This window comes from Aethalodelphis obliquidens, unplaced genomic scaffold (assembly GCF_003676395.1).
Source record: "Aethalodelphis obliquidens isolate GAN/ISIS:26980383/991018 unplaced genomic scaffold, ASM367639v1 scaffold46, whole genome shotgun sequence".
Classification (NCBI taxonomy): domain Eukaryota; kingdom Metazoa; phylum Chordata; class Mammalia; order Artiodactyla; family Delphinidae; genus Aethalodelphis; species Aethalodelphis obliquidens.
In genome coordinates, this window is record NW_020837990.1 from 942,328 (window position 1) to 961,157 (window position 18,830).

General features: G+C 43.7%; 1 protein-coding gene across 1 annotated transcript; it reads right to left on the reverse strand.

Annotated features, from left to right (window-relative positions):
• Positions 1 to 4,106: 4,106 nt before the first annotated feature.
• PANX3 (pannexin 3) lies at positions 4,107 to 10,164 on the reverse strand. The gene is made up of 4 exons (XM_027081854.1): positions 9,984 to 10,164; positions 9,029 to 9,171; positions 6,477 to 6,691; positions 4,107 to 4,998 (listed from the first exon to the last, which is right to left on the reverse strand). The coding sequence occupies exons 1-4, from the start codon at positions 10,162 to 10,164 to the stop codon at positions 4,359 to 4,361; spliced, it is 1,179 nt and encodes a 392-aa protein (XP_026937655.1). The 3' UTR covers positions 4,107 to 4,358.
• Positions 10,165 to 18,830: the final 8,666 nt, after the last annotated feature.

Here is an 18,830-nt window from a genome sequence, read left to right on the forward strand (position 1 = left end):
GTTAGCCGTGACCGGAACTTACATCACGGCGCCGGCCGTGCGTAACTTCCGGGGCTGGGAGTTGGGTCGTCTCGGTTCGGCCGATCCTCGGCTCCGGAAGAGGGGAGGAGAAAGGGAAAGGGAAGGGGAGGGGAAGGGGAGGGGAAGGGGAAGGGGCGGGAAGGGGAGGGAGAGAAGGGGAGGAGAAAGAGAAGAGGAGGGGAAAGGGGGGAGGGGAAAGGGGGGAGGGGAAAGGGGAGGAAGGGGAGGGAAGGAGAATGGGAGGGGAGGGAAAGGGGAATGGGAGGGGAGGGGAAGGGGGAGGGAGGAAAGGGAAGGGGAGGAGGGAAGGGAAGGGGAGGAGGGAAGGGGAGGGAGGGGAAAGGGAAGGGGAGGGAAGGGGAGGAAGGGAGGGGAGGAGAGGGGAAAGGGGAGGGGAGGGGAAAGAGAAGGGGAGGGGAAGGGGAGGGAAAGGGAATGGGAGGGGAGGGGAAAGAGAAGGTGAGGGAAGGGGAGGGAATGGGGAGGGGGAAAGGAAGGGGAGGGGAAGGGGAGAACCTGGGGAGGAGGAGGGCGGCAGGAAAGGACTCTGAGACTCGCGTGTGTGTGTTTAGCTGAGGCGTGTTATCGTTGAGCTAAAGTCGCACAAAAATCTTCCCGAAGCCAATCTCATACACGCTTCTGAACCCCACCCACTGCGTTTCAGCACCACTTTTCCACACTTGATACAGACTGGCCTTCTGGACTGTAGGATGTACTCCAACGCATTGCTGGGACTGCTGCTTTCCCTACTTCCTTTCTTTATACAGCTCGCATAGATGTTTCTTGAGGGCCTGTTACGCTGTCCTTTTACTGGGAGCTGGGATTACAGTGGTGAATAGAAAATAGTCCTCTGCTCTCAGATTAGGATTTAGTAGGGAAGATGGAAGATTTAACCGGCACTTTTAATAACATGCTTGCACTAAGTAGGCACTGAGTAAATATTTGCCTAATGAAACCAAAAATATGTTTCTGTACCTAAACTTATATGTATATAGCTGTAACTTTATAACCAAGTTCTGTCTAATCATCAAATAAATAGACAGTTCTTTAGAATGCAGTATTGGTAAATGAGCTGGGCTGGAAGACAGAAGGCTTGTAGTATTCATTTTTCTCCCAGCAATGCCACTAACTAGTTGAGTGAGCCTCTGGGTCACAGGTTTTTCCTCTCAAAACTGAATATAGTCTTTAGAATAATGAGGTGGATAGTTAAACTGAAAGGTACTCTACTGATATATAATTACCGTCGTATATACTCAAAATTTAGACTTCTAGAATTGTATACAGAAATTAAGGAAAATATGTACAGAGTTAAAACACTAAGTTCAGTAAGTTACTGGAGAAAAAACTAACGCTAAAATAAGTAACTTACAATCAGTTCAAAAAAGGTTTAGAATCGATAACCCAGGTACTTCATTTCTGGAATTGTAAGAACAGTGACAAGAGTCTTGACAAAATGGTTTTAACACAGAGAGAAAGATTACGAGAGTCCTTTTTGTCCATTCGTATTGAAAGCTGTCCTTTTGGAACTCACGGTTCCAGTATGCTTTTACAAACATACTCAAGGCAACCATATAGATTCATTTTTGGAAATTGCCAGGAATACTTTCAGTTTACAAAATATCCATAATCCTGCCTTTCATACTATAGACTGGCACTTTTCCTTGGAACCTGAATATAGGTAGTTCTGACTGACAGATTTTCTTTTTTTCTTCTTCTTCTTTTTTTAACCCTTATTTGCTAACTGCCTGATTTATTTGCTGTTCAGCTGTATTTGTCCTTGCAGGCTTTATTTCATTAGAAACATTTCCTTACAATTTCTAAAACATTTCATGCAAAATTTAGAAAATACAGTGCAAAGAAGATTTTTTTTTAATTCATAATGCTGCCATACGAAGTGAATCACTTTTTTTTTTTTTTTTTTTTTTTGCGGTACGTGGGCGTCTCACTGCTGTGGCCTCTCCCGCTGTGGAGCACAGGCTCTGGACGCGCAGGCTCAGTGGCCATGGCTCACGGGCCCAGCCGCTCCGCGACATGTGGGATCTTCCCAGGCCGGGGCACGAACCCGTGTCCCCTGCATCGGCAGGCGGACTCCCAACCACTGCGCCACCAGGGAAGCCCAAGTGAATCACTTTTAACATGTATGTTTAATTTTTTATTGAAATATGGTTGATTCACAATATTAGTTTCAGGTGTACAGCATAGTATTTTTGCAGATTATACTCCATTGAAAGTTATTACAAGATAATGGCTGTGATTCCCTGTGCTAGACAATATATCCTTGTTGCTTATTTTATATGTAGTAGTTTGTATGTTTAATATTTTAATGCATTTTATATAGGTTAGATCATACCGAACATAATGTTTCCTCTTTTGTTCACTTACCATTATCATAGTCATTTTGTAGTGCTATTATAAGTTCTTTAGAAATGTTATTTAAATGACTGCTTAATGTTCCAGTTATGGCTTAATAATTTTACATAATTATTTACATCCATGTTTGACTTTTTGCTCATCAATTGCTGTGAAGGGCATGTTTGTGTACAAAGCTTTTTCAATACAGGGTATTTTAGTGGCTGGTTCTGTGTTCTCCAGACAATGTAATGTTCCTGAGCAACTATTCACTATGTATTCCGAAGAATATTTATTTATTAGTGCCTATGATGACACAGCCTTTAGGAAACTTATTTAAGAGGAAAAGACAAATACATGGGCTATATTAATATTATTAAGTGTAATAAGTTTTATCTCAGAGGTAGGTATTGGATGACATAGCAGCACCTAGTTAGGGAAGGAAAGAGGAGATTGGGAAGGCTTCTTGAAGGAAATGTGCCTGGGCAGATTTTGAAGGGGAGCTAGCAGTCGGCCCAGTGCAGAACAGAGGAGGGCATCCTGGGCAGTGGGGACAGCATATTCACAGGCTCAGCATCGTGAGAAGCGTGGGAACTGCAAGTTGTTGATCAGAGTGGAAGATGTATGTGGACAGAGGCAAGAGGAGAGACTGAAGGAGCAGGCAGGATTTGGATTGTGAAGGTCTTGTGTACCAACTGAAGAGCGAGGCTTTTACCGAGTGACGACAGGAGGCCATTGATGAATGTCGGTATATCGACCCCTCTGCTTGTTTTAGGTAAACTTATCTGAATTTGTCTAACTTTTCTACTTATCTATATGAAGAGGGGTCGAAATGACTTATGCAAAAATTCTCTGAAGAAATACATGATGTGCAGCTCTACAAATAGCAAATGAGAGACAGCAAGGTATTGTGGTCCGAGCATGGCCTTTGGAGTCAGATCAAGGTTCCAAACATAGCAATGGGAGTTAGAAGCTAAGATGAGTAAGAGAGAGTTGGGGCCCAACAGCACTTTACTATTTATCCTGTTTAGTTCTAAATGGTTGCTATCAGTGATTGGCTGTAAGTGGAGGTAGAGCATCCCCTGGGGTATTAGAAGCATATCTGGGCCCATCAAGAATTACAGAGTCTGCAGCCCATAATCCCAGCCCTTGGTGAAGTGAGTCCCTGGTTTACACAATGAAAAAGCGTATCTGTACACCTCAAGGCTCCACCCACAGCTGATGCATGGCCCTGGCCTTGTTCTATGCTGTCCTTAAGCCCCAAGAGCAGACGGCAAATTCCTGCCATCAGCATCTCTTGGCCCATCTTGCAGGCCACAGGATACCTGGGCAAGGTTGGTGACTTCCACAAGACAAGCTGGGGTTTGAGGCCACACCACAGGGTTCCCAGGGATTTCATATCTTTATTCTCTTACCAGATTACCCCACTTGCTCTAAACTGAGTGTGTATCCTACAAAGGCGTAAATAGAGTGAGAAGAAACTACCTCCATTTAATAGCCTGTAGAAACCTCTCCCTTTGTACAATGTCTAGACTTTAATATTTTTTTGAATTTTTAAAAATAATGGTAACTTTTTTTTTTTAATTTTTTATTTTTTGGTCATGCTGTGCAGCATGAGGGATCTTAGTTCCCCCACCAGGGATCAAACCCATGCCGCCTGCATTGGGAGCGCAGAGTCTTAACCACTGGACCACCAGGGAAGTCCCTAGATTTTAATTTTAGTCTTAGTTTTTCTTCTGTCTTCATATTAAGCTCTAGATCTATTTTTTTTTAGCTTTTGGACTCATCAGCTCCAACTTTCAGATTTGTTTCCATGTATTGATTATATCTTCTCACCTTTGGGATAGCATAATACAGGATGTTCGATTCAGCTAAATGCAAGTTTAGCAATCCTAAAGTGGGTGTTTTTGTATATTAGTGCGTGAGACTTGTGAAGAAGGGGAGAGATTTTTACTTTCCATAAAATTTCTTGCTTCATGGTTTCTTAATTACGGATTTTCATCACACATCCCGTGGGTGAGATGTTTAGGTTTTGAGGGTTCTAAGCCAGCCAATAACGTCATGAAATCAACCACTGTGTCAATGTTGTGCTTCTGGGTGGTTGTGTCCTTCAGCGCACAAAGGACACTCAACCAGCTAAAAGAGATGAGCTCAGAGACGTTGGCTCGGAGGAAAAGAAGGATCACATTGAGATCATTGATGGGACATCCCAGCATCTTTCTGCTGAGGAGGTCAAAAGCCGGGAGCATCTCATAGATGGATAGGAGCCGTTTGTCCCACCGACACAGCCGCATGAGGTTGTATATTACCACTGGAACCAACAGGGTGTATATTGCTACACTGGAGAGACTAACAATCTGGAAAACAGACAGAGAGGTCAGCCTGCACGTGATCAGATCGGGCATGTGGGTCTCATCATGTAGCAGCCCTGTCTTCATGGAACAGCTGAATTCCTCTTGGAAGAAGACATCCAGGTGGAAGTGGCCAAGGTATAGGTAGGTGGCTGAGGTGAAGAAGAGCAAGAGGGAGTTCCTCAGGAGGTAGGCAGCCACTAGTGAGTGTGAGCGCTGCTTACAGGCCAGGTACCGCTCTAGCAAGGGGAATTCAAAGTATCGTTCTTTCCGAGCCCTGGGCAGGGGAAGAAATGAGGCAAGATTAGGAGGGACCATTTAGAACTGTATCCTGAGAGAGCCATGTGGGGAAGTAACAGCATCTGTGTATGCAACACGGCATTACTGGCTCACAGGAATATCTGCCTTCTTTGAGCATAACCCCTCCTTTCCCCAAAGAGAGGTGTGTGAGTGTATCTTAATTCTCCAAGACATGAGTGCAATGCAGTAAACCCAGTGAATGATCAGTGAATAATGAATGATCACTCTGGATTTCTGCCTGGCAAAGCAGACTAAATCTCTAAGCTGAAGTAGGATCCTTAAGAAGCATTAAGACTTATTAACTTAGCACTGGACTGGGATTCTAAATAACCACGTTCTGGTTCTTGGTCTGTTTCCTTTGTGTATGATTTTTTTTAGGCCAGTTCATTCATTTTATAGAAATAAATCTGCTAACAAGTGTTTGTTGAGAGCTGTGGTGTTCAGGTAGATGTAATCCAGTCTCTGCCCTGAAGAAGCTTGCAGTCTGGCTTGTAGGGAAGGGGCAGATGAAACATGCAAATAGGAAATTAAAATAATGCTCGTTCTGTTGCTAAAATGATGGATACAAACCATGGTAGTTGTAAAAGTTAGGAGAGAGACAAACAGTGTGAGCTGGAGTGTTCAGAAACCTCTATGGAGAATATTGTCTTAGATTGGCCTTCCAAAGGTAGATAGGGTTCAGAAAGATAGACAGGAGAAGAGCTTTTTTCAGAGGATAGAGATGTACACAAAACCGAGGAAGAATATGGTTTCTAACCTTAGCTCAGCTGTGCTCTGAGGGGGCCTGCCCTGGCCACCCTATTTAAAACTGCACCTCCCTCCACCTCCCAGCTTTCCTGAGCCCCTTCCCCTGTCTTAGTTTTCTTTATATCACTTATCCTCTACCATATAGCTTTCTTATGTGTTATGCTAATTCACTGTTTGTTTTCCCTCAATACAATATAAGCCCCCGCCCCCAGCACACACACACCCGTATCCACAGCACCCAGAGCTGTGTCTGGTGCTCCTAAATGACAGGTGAATGCTTAAATGAATGAACGGCTTGTTCAGGAGGAAAGCAGGAGACTGCCTAGGTGGAGTGGAAGGCTTCTGTCATTTAGTTGTTTGACAGAAGTCTGAGGAAGTGGTTGATGACAGTGTGTGGAGGGCCTAGGAAAAGTATCTGGGAGAATTGGGCTGTTTTTCCTGTAGGCCTGGGAGGAGCTATTCAGGGTTCTGAAAAAGTGGTCTTTCAGAGGCTAACCCCTTTGTGACTCAGTGGAGTCACCTATAAACTGGAGGCAGAGTCCTTTCCCTCTCCCTGTACAGAGACGATAGAAAGTCAATGTGGTGACGTGTTAAGAATGTTGAATTCTCGAGAAGGATGGTGCAGAGGATAGTTTAAAGATTACTCTGCAAGATCCCATTTTAGGGCTCGACCGCGTCTTTCAGAAAGCAGTGGAGGAGACAACTCACTTCTCCAGCTCATCCCAGAACGCGTGCGGGTCCGAGCCCTCCTGCCGGATCTTCAGCATGTGCTGCACCAGGCGGATGGCACGATTGTAGGATTTGTCCAGCTCGCTGATGATGAACAGCAGATCTGAGCTGAGGGCCGGCACGGCTGCATACTGCCACAGCAGAACCGGCAGGTACATGGCCACGGCCAGGGCCAGCAGGGAGTAGGGGAGGGCCTGCAGGGTGAGAGCGAGCTGAGGAGGGAGGCCCAGGGCGCCCAGACCTTGCAACCTTGCAGACAGGGTGCTGAGTGAGGGGCTCTCCTTCCCCAGTTCCTGCCTCAGAAGGGGAGGGCAGAGAGAGAGACAGACAGACAGAGACGGGAAGGAAGGAAGGAAGGGAAAGAAAGAGAGCAAGAGGGAGCACTAGCTTCCTGTCCCCATTCTCCATGCATGTTAGCCTGGGTAGCTAACCAGAGATCATGGCCAATGGTGGTCATGGCATCCTAGGGGACAGCATCTTCATTCTCAATCTTCCACTTTTCTTTCTCTGACTGCGCCAGACATCCAGAGTCCATAGCTTTCCAAGTCCTGCCAGGGGCCCCGGCATGGCTGACCTTTACTGCAACCCTCCAGAGAGGAGGTCAGGTCCCATTTCCTCCACGTAGCCTGCCCTGCCTTCTCTCATGGGCAATGGCCTTTTCTCATCTTTGGATTCTTGGTAAGACCAAACTACGCCATCAGGTACTGTCTTGGAATCCTTGGGGGCTGTTTCTGGTCTGTATTTGTAAACTGACATTGGGTATTCATAAAGCTGGTGTCCTCCACTACACTATTTGCTACCTTAGATAAAGGACTTTTCCTTATGTTTCTTATCATACTCACCACACCCAACAGGTTGGACACACTGTTTTGCCCACAGTAAAAACCCTACTCGTAGAGGCTCAGTTAAGTGACATTTTTGCTGGGTACTGAACATGCATTATTCATTCTTCGTCAGGTACTATCAGTAGCTCTATTTTATAGACCAAAAAACTGAAGCATGAAAATGTTAAGTGCCCGATACAGGGTTACATGTCTAGCAGGTGAATGAGCAGATTTGGAACCAGGCAGTCCGATTTTTTTTTTTTTTTTTTTTGGCAGTCCGATTTTGGAGCTTATTCCCTTAAGAAATACTGGCCTATAGCTTCTCCTGAACCATAGATGCTTTTTATTTTAGAGGAGAGTTTGAAGAAAAAGAGAGAGGGAGGCTATTTGATTTGTGTGTGTGTGTGTGTGTGTGTGTGTGTATGTGTGCGCATGTGTGTGTTTCTGAACTAAACAAGAGAGACAGGCTAGGAAAGGTATATTAGACCACGAGAGCAAATGAGAACCTTTTCACTCCTGTCTAAGAAATGACGTTTCTTGAAAATGAACTTTTCACCCTAGAGCTTCTGTTTCAGGAGGCTTAAGGTGCAGCCAGAGAATCTGGGCTTAACGAGCACTCAGGCCATCTGATGATCGACAATTTGACTCTTTTCTGACATATGAATCCCCTCTGCAGTACTCTGAACTTGTTACCATCTAGATCCTGCTTGAACACTTCCAGGGACAGACACCTCATGAACTCTTTCCATTAAGTCTCTGGTTTTGTCTGGGTCCTAGAACTGTGGCATTTTGAGGCCCTGTAAACTGTCAGAACTAGAAAACATTATGAGTGACCTCTGATTAAAACTGTGCCTTGGACATACATATTACTTCTGCTCCCTCATGAAACCCCACTAGAATGACAATAAAGGGACCCAAAAGACATAATCCTATAAGGACAAAGAAAATAGAAGAGGAGACAAGAGTAACAAAGTGTTGAAACCTGGGAAGCAGCTGCATGAAAGAAGGTACCAGCCCGCAGAGAGGATGAGAAGTTGAGGTGGGTACAGCCAGGCTGTTTTCACCACAGAACCAGGAAGACTCAGGGATGGGAGATGCCGGGTGTGTCTGAAAATGGGGGCGCAGGTGGGGCTGGAAACAGGAATATTGAGAAAACAGATCCGCAGATCCTTTCTGAAACATGGTGCACTCAGCCGACCGCCCTTGTGGTTTATTCTTTGGAAACGTTAAACCCGACGGATTCTGCACTTGGGTCCATTGAGGGCAGGGGAACATACTGAGAACGGGGGTGAGCTGAATAAGTAGTGAATGCTAACACCCACGGCTGAGTTCCCAGAGGGTTGGCAGACGAGCTTGATACCAACTGCATGCTGCCCCCTCCACCCAAATTAGGGATTGAATGATTCTTCTTGGGAAAACTGACCAGCCCAGAATATCAGATTGCAGATACTGATATCTGGGGTTTTCCCCAATGAAATGGCCCAAAGGGATTACTTTGAACTGACAGCCTCAGCCCTAGGCACAAAACTTCCAATCAGATAAAAGTGGGTGAGCAAATATGACCAGATATTTGAAGAATGCCTGAGACGCGAAAGTCAATGAGCAAAATACAAAAGCAGAGGCGGGCAGGAGAGAACCTATGGATGCAGTTCTGCCCCCCGGCCACCCAGCCGTGAGGCAGGCTTGACGGAGCCCCTGCCACTTTACCTTGTGAGGCCAGAGGGATTTCGTCCTGTGCTGGCCAGACTCATCCTGTTTGTGGTGAACCAGTGAGTCCCAACAGGAACTGTCCACGTAGGCAGCCTGCCGGATGCTGAAGTTACTGGGACAGAAGCAGCTGATGGGAGACCCTGGAACAGAAACACAGCTTTGAGGCAGCCCTGAGTTGGGGTGGAAGAATGGGGATCCAGGGGACAATCAGCTAAGAGCTTTCTGGCCATTTCTGAATCTGGCAGGCCCTGTCTTCTTCCCAGGCCCTAGGTTTCTGGGTCTGCACTGTGGGTGAATGAAGAGGCAGTGGGAGGCTGACACACCTCCCTGGGCGAGGTGGTGAGCTCAGCACACAGCCAGGAAAGAAAGCCAGCAATCCCAGTTCTCGGGAAAGTCCACGTTGCCTTTAATAGAGGTGGCAGATTCGCTGTGTTAATCTAGCACCTAGAACACTGGGTATACGTGTTTGTTAGTGCTCGTGCGTGGGGCTGGAGCTCTTGGAGAGGAAGGAGTGCATTTATTCAGCACCTGTGATGCGCCAGACTCTGTCAGGCACTTAACAGGTTCTCAAGTCAATAATCCTGGAGGTGGGGAGTAGCAAGAAGACTCCAAGAAGATAGGAGATTTATCTGAAGCTTGGCTAATTAAGACCTTTAGAGGTCATAAATCCTGGAGAGATTATAGGATCCTAATCTCTATCATCCACATGAAAATCAAAATAAAAGTTTAGTCACTGCAATGACACAGAACATGCGAATACTGAAATTAAGACAAATATTTTTTACTGGAAAATTTTAGAAATGACTTTCAAAGTTTTTTAACACCTCTGCTTTGCTGGTGCCCCAAACGGATGCATAGTCTGCCTTTTGGGTGATGCCGGGCCCGAGTCATGTGATCTAGACAGTGGGGGCTGACTCATTTCAGGGCCCACTGGGTCTTGGAAGCCACTTACCAGAGGAGAACTCCTGGGCAAATGCCAGTGACATCAGCAACAAGGGGAAGCCCACGGCTATGAACTTGACCATGCGGTCCAGGGGCAGTTCCAGGCGCAGTCCTTTGAGGTGGGGGCCCCTGCGGTCGGGCAGCAGGGCATCTGAGAGCATGTACTCTGCAGCTGTGTGTGCAAGCGACATGATGCCCCGAGCTTGGGCACGGGGGTAGCAGGAGGGGTCCCAGGAGAGTGGAGTCAGGAGGTAGCAGCTTCAGGCAGCAGGCTTTCAGCAGACGGTGCCTGCAGCCCTGGCCTCACGGATATCTGTGCGAGGCGTGGGCGCTGGTTCTCTAAATAACTGGCCAGGCCCTGAGCCAGGCACCTGGTAATTAGAGGGAGGCATAGCCTAGTGGGTCCTCGCTGGAGGAGGGTCGGGTGTCAGCTGGGGCTGGTGCCAGGCTGTCCTCTGGATTCTCCCCGAGCAGATGCAGTCCCGTGGCTTTATGCTGCCCTCTCATTAATAAAGTATTTTTGGTGGGGTGGTGGAGAGGAGGAGGGCTGTGGAGCAGGTCCCCCATGTAATTGGTGTGGAATTTGGGTGGAGATTGCTTAAATGTGTTGAAGGCCCTCATTTTGTGGTTTGGGGTGGGAACGGAGCCCCCAAGACTCAGATAGGGTTGCTGCTCCTACAGAGTCTTCTTTGTCCCAGTGATGATTTTTGCTTTGGGCCCAGGCTCTCTCCCAGACACTGATCTGTGTTTGGTGTTACATTCCCTTCCCCGCCTCTGGTCTTTTTCTAAAATGTTTCAACCGTGTATTTACAATTTCCATATATTTACTAAATTTCTTTTTTTTTTTAAGCTCCCGTCAGTTCTCTAGAAAGCTGAGGAATGGGTGGCAGTGTTGAGTAGTAGAAAGAACATGACTTTTGAAATCTGGAGGGAAAAGTCTCCCACTGGAGACCTGGCAGTACTTGTGTTTTATCGCGTGACTGCAGGGAGTCACTTTGGGCTCTGTATTCTCATCTGTCAAATGGTATTATATTGATTGTACAAAACTGTGAAGATTGATGAAGAGCATTGTATGGGAAGATGTACTGTAAACTGGAAAGTGTAGGGTAAATGTCAGCTCTTACTTTAATTTGGTGGGCTTGGTCGGTGGAAAAGCAAACACTGGGGCATATGGTAATCTTCTCTCTAGGACTGCCCTTAGACTTGGCAAGAGAGGCCCTGACCTTGGCTTTCACACTGGGCCCCTCTGCCTGTGGCCTTCCCACAAGGCAAGGAGTGCATGGGGCCAAGGGGATGTGCTCATTCAGAGCCCATGCGCCTAGACCACTCTTCCAGCACCAGGGATGCTGTAATTCCCTGCCCAGATGGCCCCAGCCTGCTTCCAGGGCCTGTGCAGGCCTTTTCCTCAGGTACATTCTCCCATCAGCAGATCATGCTGCTGGTGCGCACCCTTGGGCCTTAGGAATGGCTCATTGTTGGGGTTTGGATGGAATTTAGAAGTCCTGGGTGTCCACACATGAAACTGTGAGACTTCTTGCAATGTGGGACTTAGCTGGGTTGGGAAGAAGGGATCTGGGCAGTTCGAATATTCTAAATTGGAACCTGGCATTCCTGATCATTATGAAGGGGTGTGTGTGTGTGTGTGTGTGTGTGTGTGTGTGTGTGTGTGTGTGTGTGTGTGTGTGTGTGTGTGTGTGTGTGTGTGTGTCTATATGTGTCAAGGTAGGCAGATATAGAGCATATTTTATTTAACAGTTTGCTTCCTTGATTTATAACTTCTAATTTTTTAGATATATGGTATGTGGTCTGGCACTGCCTATCTCCCCATCCCCGGGCTAGAGGCCAACTCTGAATCAGAGTTGTCCTGTGTGCACTAATTGCAGTGATCCAAGACTGGCAGCGGGAAAAGGGATCCTTTATTTCTATTCCCCATCAGCCTCTCCACACTCCCCTTTCTGTATCTTTTTATTATATGTGTTTTTGCCAAAAGTATTTTGCCAAATATTATTGGTTCATATGCATGTATTTTCTTTTGCCTTTTAAAAATAATTTACATTTTAATGATGTATAATATACATACATTAATACACACGTGTTCCATAAATTTTCATCTGATCAAGAAACAGAAGTTTAGTTTACACCCCAGAAGCCACCTTCGTGCTCCTTTCTAATAACCATCATTTCCCAAAGGATAATCATCATCCTAACTTCTAACAGCATAGATAAATTTTGCCTTCCTTATGCTTTATAGAAATGGAATCGTATGTATATACTCTTTTGTGTTTGCCTTCTATTGCTCTACGTTATATCTCTGAGAATCCGTTTTATTTCCTGTTTTTGTGCTCTATATAAGTGGAATCATATGTACATATTTTTTTGTGACTGGATTCTCTGCTCAACATATTTCTGAGATTCATCCATGTTGCTGTGTGTGTCAGACTTCCATTCCTTTTTATTGCACAGAAATACAACAACTTGTTTGTCCATTCACCAACTGATGGACATTTGAGTTCTAGTTTCTGGCTATTATAAAATAATTCTCCTGTGAACATTCTAACTTGTGTCTTATGGTGAAAATATGTATGCATTTCTGTTGGTTATATACCCATGAAAACTGGTGTACTGGAATTTCTGGGTCATAATGCTTTGCATATGTTCATCTTTATTCGTTTTCCAAGTGGTTATATTTATTTGCATTTTTATCAACAGTTTGTGAGAGTCCTATTTTCTCCACTTCCTTATGTTTTTGCAATTAAAACCAATCTGGCCATTTTGGAAGGTGTATAACGACATTGGATTGGGGTTTTCTCTGATCATGAATGCAGTTGGCCACTTTGACCATCTGGAAATCTTCTTTTGTGAAGTGTATGTTTAAGTCTTTTGCCTGCTTTCCTCTTGGGTTGTATATCTTTTGAATAATGATTTGCAGAATTTATTTTTATATTCTGCATATGAGACCATCACCAGATATATGTTTTATTTATATCTTCTGGGAGTCTCAGTTCCTTGTTGGGTGTTGGCAGGAGGCCTCAGTTCCTCAGCAGGTGGGTCTCTCCCTACCTCCCCACCTCTCACCGGGTGATCCGAGCAAAGCGGGAGCCGCTGTGCTTTAATGACCTAACCTCTGAAGTTTCAACTGCTACTTCTATTTTTTTCCTATTCAATAGAAGGAAGTCACGAAATCCAGCCTATATTCAAGGGGATGGGAATTGGGCTCCACATTTTAAAGGGAGTGTCAAAGAATTTGTGGAATATTTTAAACCACAATTTTTGAGGAAATTGTCCATTTTCATCCAAATTGTCAAATTTATTTGCATACCATTATTCATAATATTCTCTCATCATATTGTATTACTATCTTATTATGAAAAAAAACTTTAAACTACAGCAAAGTTGAAAGAATGTTACAGTGAACCTCTGTAACAGTTAATTCTATGACATTCTACTTGGCTTGCTTTGTTATGTATCTATTTTTCTATCCACCCCTCTATCCACACATAAACCATCCAATTTTTTTTTGGATATACTTCATAGTACATTGTAAATATTGATATACTTCTTCCTAAATACTTCAGCACGCACATCACTAACTATACTTCAATATTTGTTTACAGTTTGTTTTTTTTAAGGTAAAATTTATGTACAATGAAATGCACAAAGCTTAAGTATGCATACACAGATTTTGACAAATGCATACACCTGTGTAATACACACCTCATCAGGACTAGGACGTCTTCACTCCAGAAAATTCCATTTTATTCTTTTTTAGAGATCCTAGTTTTCTGATGAAATCTCCATACTTTCATCTAAAATATCCGTCTTCTATTTTTTTCATCATATTAATCACGGTTATTTTTAAATCCTTATTGCTAACTCCAGGATTGGGGCAATCTGTAGATCTGCTCCTATTGTCTACTTTTTGCAAAAATTACTGTTTGGAACTTGCATTGTATGCTGAACACCGTGGATAAAGGACCACAGGAACCAGAGATGCTCTGGATGATCCTGTCTTTTACCAAAGACGGTTCGCCTTTCTTCTATTAGTCATGTAGGGTGAGGAACTGACCACTGAATCCAATCAGGGTCTGAGCTGACGTAGGTCTGCGCTGGAGTTTTAGTAAGAGTCAGTGTACATTTAGTTTTTCCTATTGCTAGAGCCTGATCTTTCCAGGATTTTGATTGAGCCTGTTGGGTCTTTGTCTCTTAAGCTCTGAAAAACTGTGAGAGGGTCTATTTTCCTCTTCAGAGGATTTCAGTGTAGCTCATTAGCCTCCTGCTGCATTTAGCTTCTCAACCTGGCAAATGCTTTGAAGGAGAGACTGCCTCAGTGAGTCTGATCAGTGACTTTAATGCAGGACCCTTCCCTTTGTAGTGTATTTGTTTCATAATTAGCACAGAGTGTAGATTTCACTTTGCATTTTAGAGGCTTTTAGTTTAGTCCACACAGCCCCAGTGCTCAGGAAATGTCCTGTGGGGAAGACTGGGCATGCATTTGAAGTCTCTCAAATTTCCTTTTGTCACTTCACTTTGTAACTACCACTAAGAGCTTTGATGGTTCATTTTTCCCTGGCAAAAGCCCTCTGCCTGGAGCGAGAACAAAGGGGGGTTGGCACCCAGAGGCAGGAACTTCCTCCAGGGGAAAACTTCCTGAAGATTGTCTTGTTACCTCAAAATGGTTCTATCTCCTGTGGAATTTTAATTCATCTTGTCTTCATTTCTTCCACAACTTCCTGATATCCACAAAACATAGTTTTTGTAATTAAGACAGCCTTTTCTGCTATGGCTACAGGAACAGTTGCCTGTTATAACATACTGAACTTTGCCTGAAAGTCTGTGCGTTATAATTTTAATACACGTAAGTGATTTTATGTTTTATATTTTATGGTTTCTTACTTTAAAAAAAAACTTGTCTCTGTACCCCTAAAAGTCCATCAATGTGGCTATGTACACAGATAATATATTGTTTCCACTGCTGCAAAACATTGCATTTTATCTACTTGCTTGCCTGTTGACGAGTATTCATTTTGCCTGTACTCCTTATACCACAGTAATGCACATTTCCCCCTGTGGTTCTATGACAGAATTCAATTGGGATATACATCAAAGACTGGAATTTCTAGATCGTAGGGCAACATATACTTAACTTGTCTTAGGTGATATCATATTGCTCCTAGAACAGCTGTAATGCATAGTTTCTTATATTTCCACATCTTCACCAACAGTTAGAACCATCTAACTTAAAAATTTTTGTCACTCTGTTGGATGTTAAGCAGGGCTTCTCACGGTGCGGTCCAGGAACCCCTGAGAGTCCCTGAAGCCCTTTTAGGAGGCCTGCAAGGTCAAAACTCTTTTCACACGAATATTGGCAGTATTTGGTCTTTAACTTTCATTCTTGCATGAATGTAAACTTTTCTGGAGGCTACATGATATGTGATTTTTCAATGGGTTGAATGTAGAGGCAGATATGAGATTTCATCTGTTTTTTATTAAGCCAGGTATTAAAGAGATTTGCAAAACTATAAAGCAGTGTCACTCTTCTCACTAAATTTTTGTTTTATTTTGGAAAATATAGTCACTTTTCACAAAAATAGTTATGTAATAGGTTTGTTATTCTTATTTTAAAATGAATCTTTAAAGATTTTCAGTTTTAATTTCTAATATGGTAAATATAAGTTGATATATCTCACATATATAAAAGCTCTTTGGTCCTTGATTTTTTTTTTTTTTAAAGAAGATGTTGGGGGTAGGAGTTTATTAATTAATTTATTTATTTTTGTTTTGTTGGGTCTTCGTTTCTGTGCGAGGGTTTTCTCTAGTTGTGGCAAGCGGGGGCCACTCTTCATCGCGGTGTGCGGGCCTCTCACTGTCGCGGCCTCTCTTGTTGTGGAGCACAGGCTCCAGACGCGCAGGCTCAGTAGTTGTGGCTCACGGGCCTAGTTGCTCCGCGGCATGTGGGATCCTCCCAGACCAGGGCTCGAACCCGTGTCCCCTGCATTAGCAGGCAGATTCTCAACCACTGCACCACCAGGGAAGCCCTGATATTTTTTAAGAGTGCAAAGGGGTCCTGAGATTAAATGTTTGAGAGCTGTTGGTATAAAGTGATACCGTGTTATTTTAATTTGCATTGCTCTTGATAATTCATGAGTTGAATATCTCTTCATATGTGCATTAATTATTTCTGTGTAACATATTACTTCAAAGCTTATCAGCTTAAAACAATAAACATTATCATCCTCCAGTTTCTGTAGGTCAGGAGTTTGGTAGCAGCTTAGCTGGGTTGCTCTGGCTCAGGGTCTCTCATCAGGTTAAAGTTAAGAGATTGGCTGGGGCTACAGTCATCTGAAGGCTTGGTTGGTGCTGGAGGACTCATGTCCCAGAGGCTCACTCACACGGCTCCTGGCAGAAGCCCTCCGTGTGGCAGGCAGCCTCATTTCCTCATCACGTGACCCTTTCCATAGGTCAACTACAAGAAGAACTCCATGTTCTCACTACATGGCAGCTGGCTTCTCTCAGAGCAAGCAATCTGAGAGAGAACCAGGAAGAAGCATGAATGCATCAAACCCAGAGAAAAATCCCATAGCTTCTGCTAAAGGCTTTGGACTTGCCCTCTATGAAGCTGATGTGGAGGATGCTGAAGAGAAAATGCATAGGAAACAAGGACTGTTAATCTAGTGACTCCAACGTTGAATCAAGTCAAAGAGAAAATTGTCATATCAATATTATACAAGGTAATGGATGAGAGAGGTAATGACTGATGAATAACTCACAAAGGACAATTTTAATACAAGGCACAATGTCTATGGTTGAACCAACTAACCCCATTACAAATACTGCAACTACCAGCAGGAGCTGATGAGATATGATGACACAGAGGTCATGGGTCAGCATGTAACCCTCAGCCATGACAAATACAAGCAAGAAGTGGAGCTGCGACAAGCCGACCTCAAAGGAGATGACCTTCTTCTTTGATACAAAGTTCATCAGTATTTTAGGGGTAATAACAGAGCAGTTGCAGAGATCCACAAATGATGAATTTCTGATGAAAGTAGTATACGGGAGTGTGAAGTTGAAAATTAAGAAAAGTTAGAGCAATCAAGACTGGGAACCCCACTATGGCACTCCCTGAAAGAGAGGGAGCTGGAGCCCTGGCTGCCCTGTTGATTCCCTAAGAATGAACTCTGTCCCTGTAGAATGCTTTGCTGCAGCCATTCTCTTCCAAGTGGGAGTCCTGTGGTTAGGCCAGGTATGAGCATCTCCCCGCACCTAACTGTTTCTTGTGTTTTATTCATCTCACTACTGCTAATGTTTGTTAGGAGTCAGACCAGGTGGGCAGTGTTTCAGACACCAGCAGGGTTAGAGGAAATGGGCAAGGCCTGGAGTTTTTACTGCCTACAACTTCATACATTTAGAGTTAAAAATCTCCGTTTCTTGGACATGCATTTCGCTTCAGAATTTTAATCTCTTTTTTCGTATAGTCAATTCCAAAATAGTCACCAGAACATGATAATGTAAAGCTGACATTATCCCAAATCCAGGGAGTATAGTGTGGTATGCTTATACTACTTTACTGAATGACAAGTCATGTCCTTACCTATAAAATAAGAAATAAAAATATCAACTCCGAAGGTTCGTTGTAAGCACAAAATGGGATACTGCATATGCAAATATGTTTTCAAATGCTCAGTTGCTACAGAAATGTGAATTGTCATTAGGCATCTGGAAATTGACCTTAGTTTTCCCCTGGACTTGAAGCTCTGTGATTTAACTCAACAGGTATCCTACTTTGGGGAGGTTAATTACCAGCTAAATTGGAGGGCAGTAGTTGGGGTGAGAGCATCGCGTGGTGGTTCCTCAGAAACCATTCCAAAAAGGAGTATAATCTGCACCCCGATAGGCCATGCATATCAGTGTTAATGGAGCTTGACAAATTGAATTTTAATGCACCAGATGTAAAAGAAGACCATGAAGAAACTGTGTTTTAGGTGCCTGTACGTGGCCTGTGTGTGGCATGGCCCAAGGTAGCCAAAGAAGAAGGAAAAGAATAAATAACAAGGGATTATACACACCCACGAAACACACGCATGTTATCACAGTTATGTATCTGTGAAAAATTGTATATATGCTTGTGGGCATATGTATTGAAAATAAAAGATGAAGTAGGATATAGCACTTTATGTATTTATGCCAACAACTAGGTTTGCTTTGCATATGAAATTGAATCCAACAAATTGGTAATTGGGCTTAAGTCCTATGATTGCTGAAAAGCCAGCATCTCTGACTCTAGACTGAAGGCACTGTTCTACCAAAGACAGATTAAATGATAGCAACTGAGAGTTTTGTAGCTTGAAAAATTGGGGAATCAGAAAAATTTTGTAGTTTAACAAATTGGGCAAATTAGGCTTGGAATGTAGTTTATTCTGAATAAAATAAGGGAATTAAGAAAAAAAGATGAGATCTATTGCTCCTTTTTGTGCTCAGAGGAGCTCAGGAAAATTCAGGTTAGGTCAGGTTAGAAGTAGGTGGAACTAGAAATAGAATATGACATTCACAGATCAAAAGAGAATGATTTAAGTGGGGAACCAGACTCCCCTATGCTCTGTGCCCTTTACATTGGGGTCCCAAGAAGTCTGTTTGTCCTTGAATTCCTTTTCTCATGTCACATTCTATCCCTGAAACTGGAGTATGTGGAAATATTAAGAAGAGGCACATAGAAAACCATGGGGACAATATCTACTCTGGGAAAAAGTAAAATGGAGCAAATAAGGAAACATAATCATAGTACAGTAAACATTAAATGTTGAGAAATGAAAATTGTGATGTACCCATATTGGGAGGAAAGGAGAGGAGAAGTGAGGAT

Excerpts from the sequence above, each read along its gene's own strand:
- PANX3 (XM_027081854.1), bottom strand. The coding sequence starts at position 10,164 with ATGTCGCTTGCACACACAGCTGCAGAGTACATGCTCTCAGATGCCCTG. Across the intron at positions 6,692-9,028 it reads AATCCCTCTGGCCTCACAAG|GCCCTCCCCTACTCCCTGCT; the intron begins GTAAAGTGGCAG and ends CTCACCCTGCAG. Across the intron at positions 4,999-6,476 it reads TTCTGGGATGAGCTGGAGAA|GGCTCGGAAAGAACGATACT; the intron begins GTGAGTTGTCTC and ends TCCCCTGCCCAG.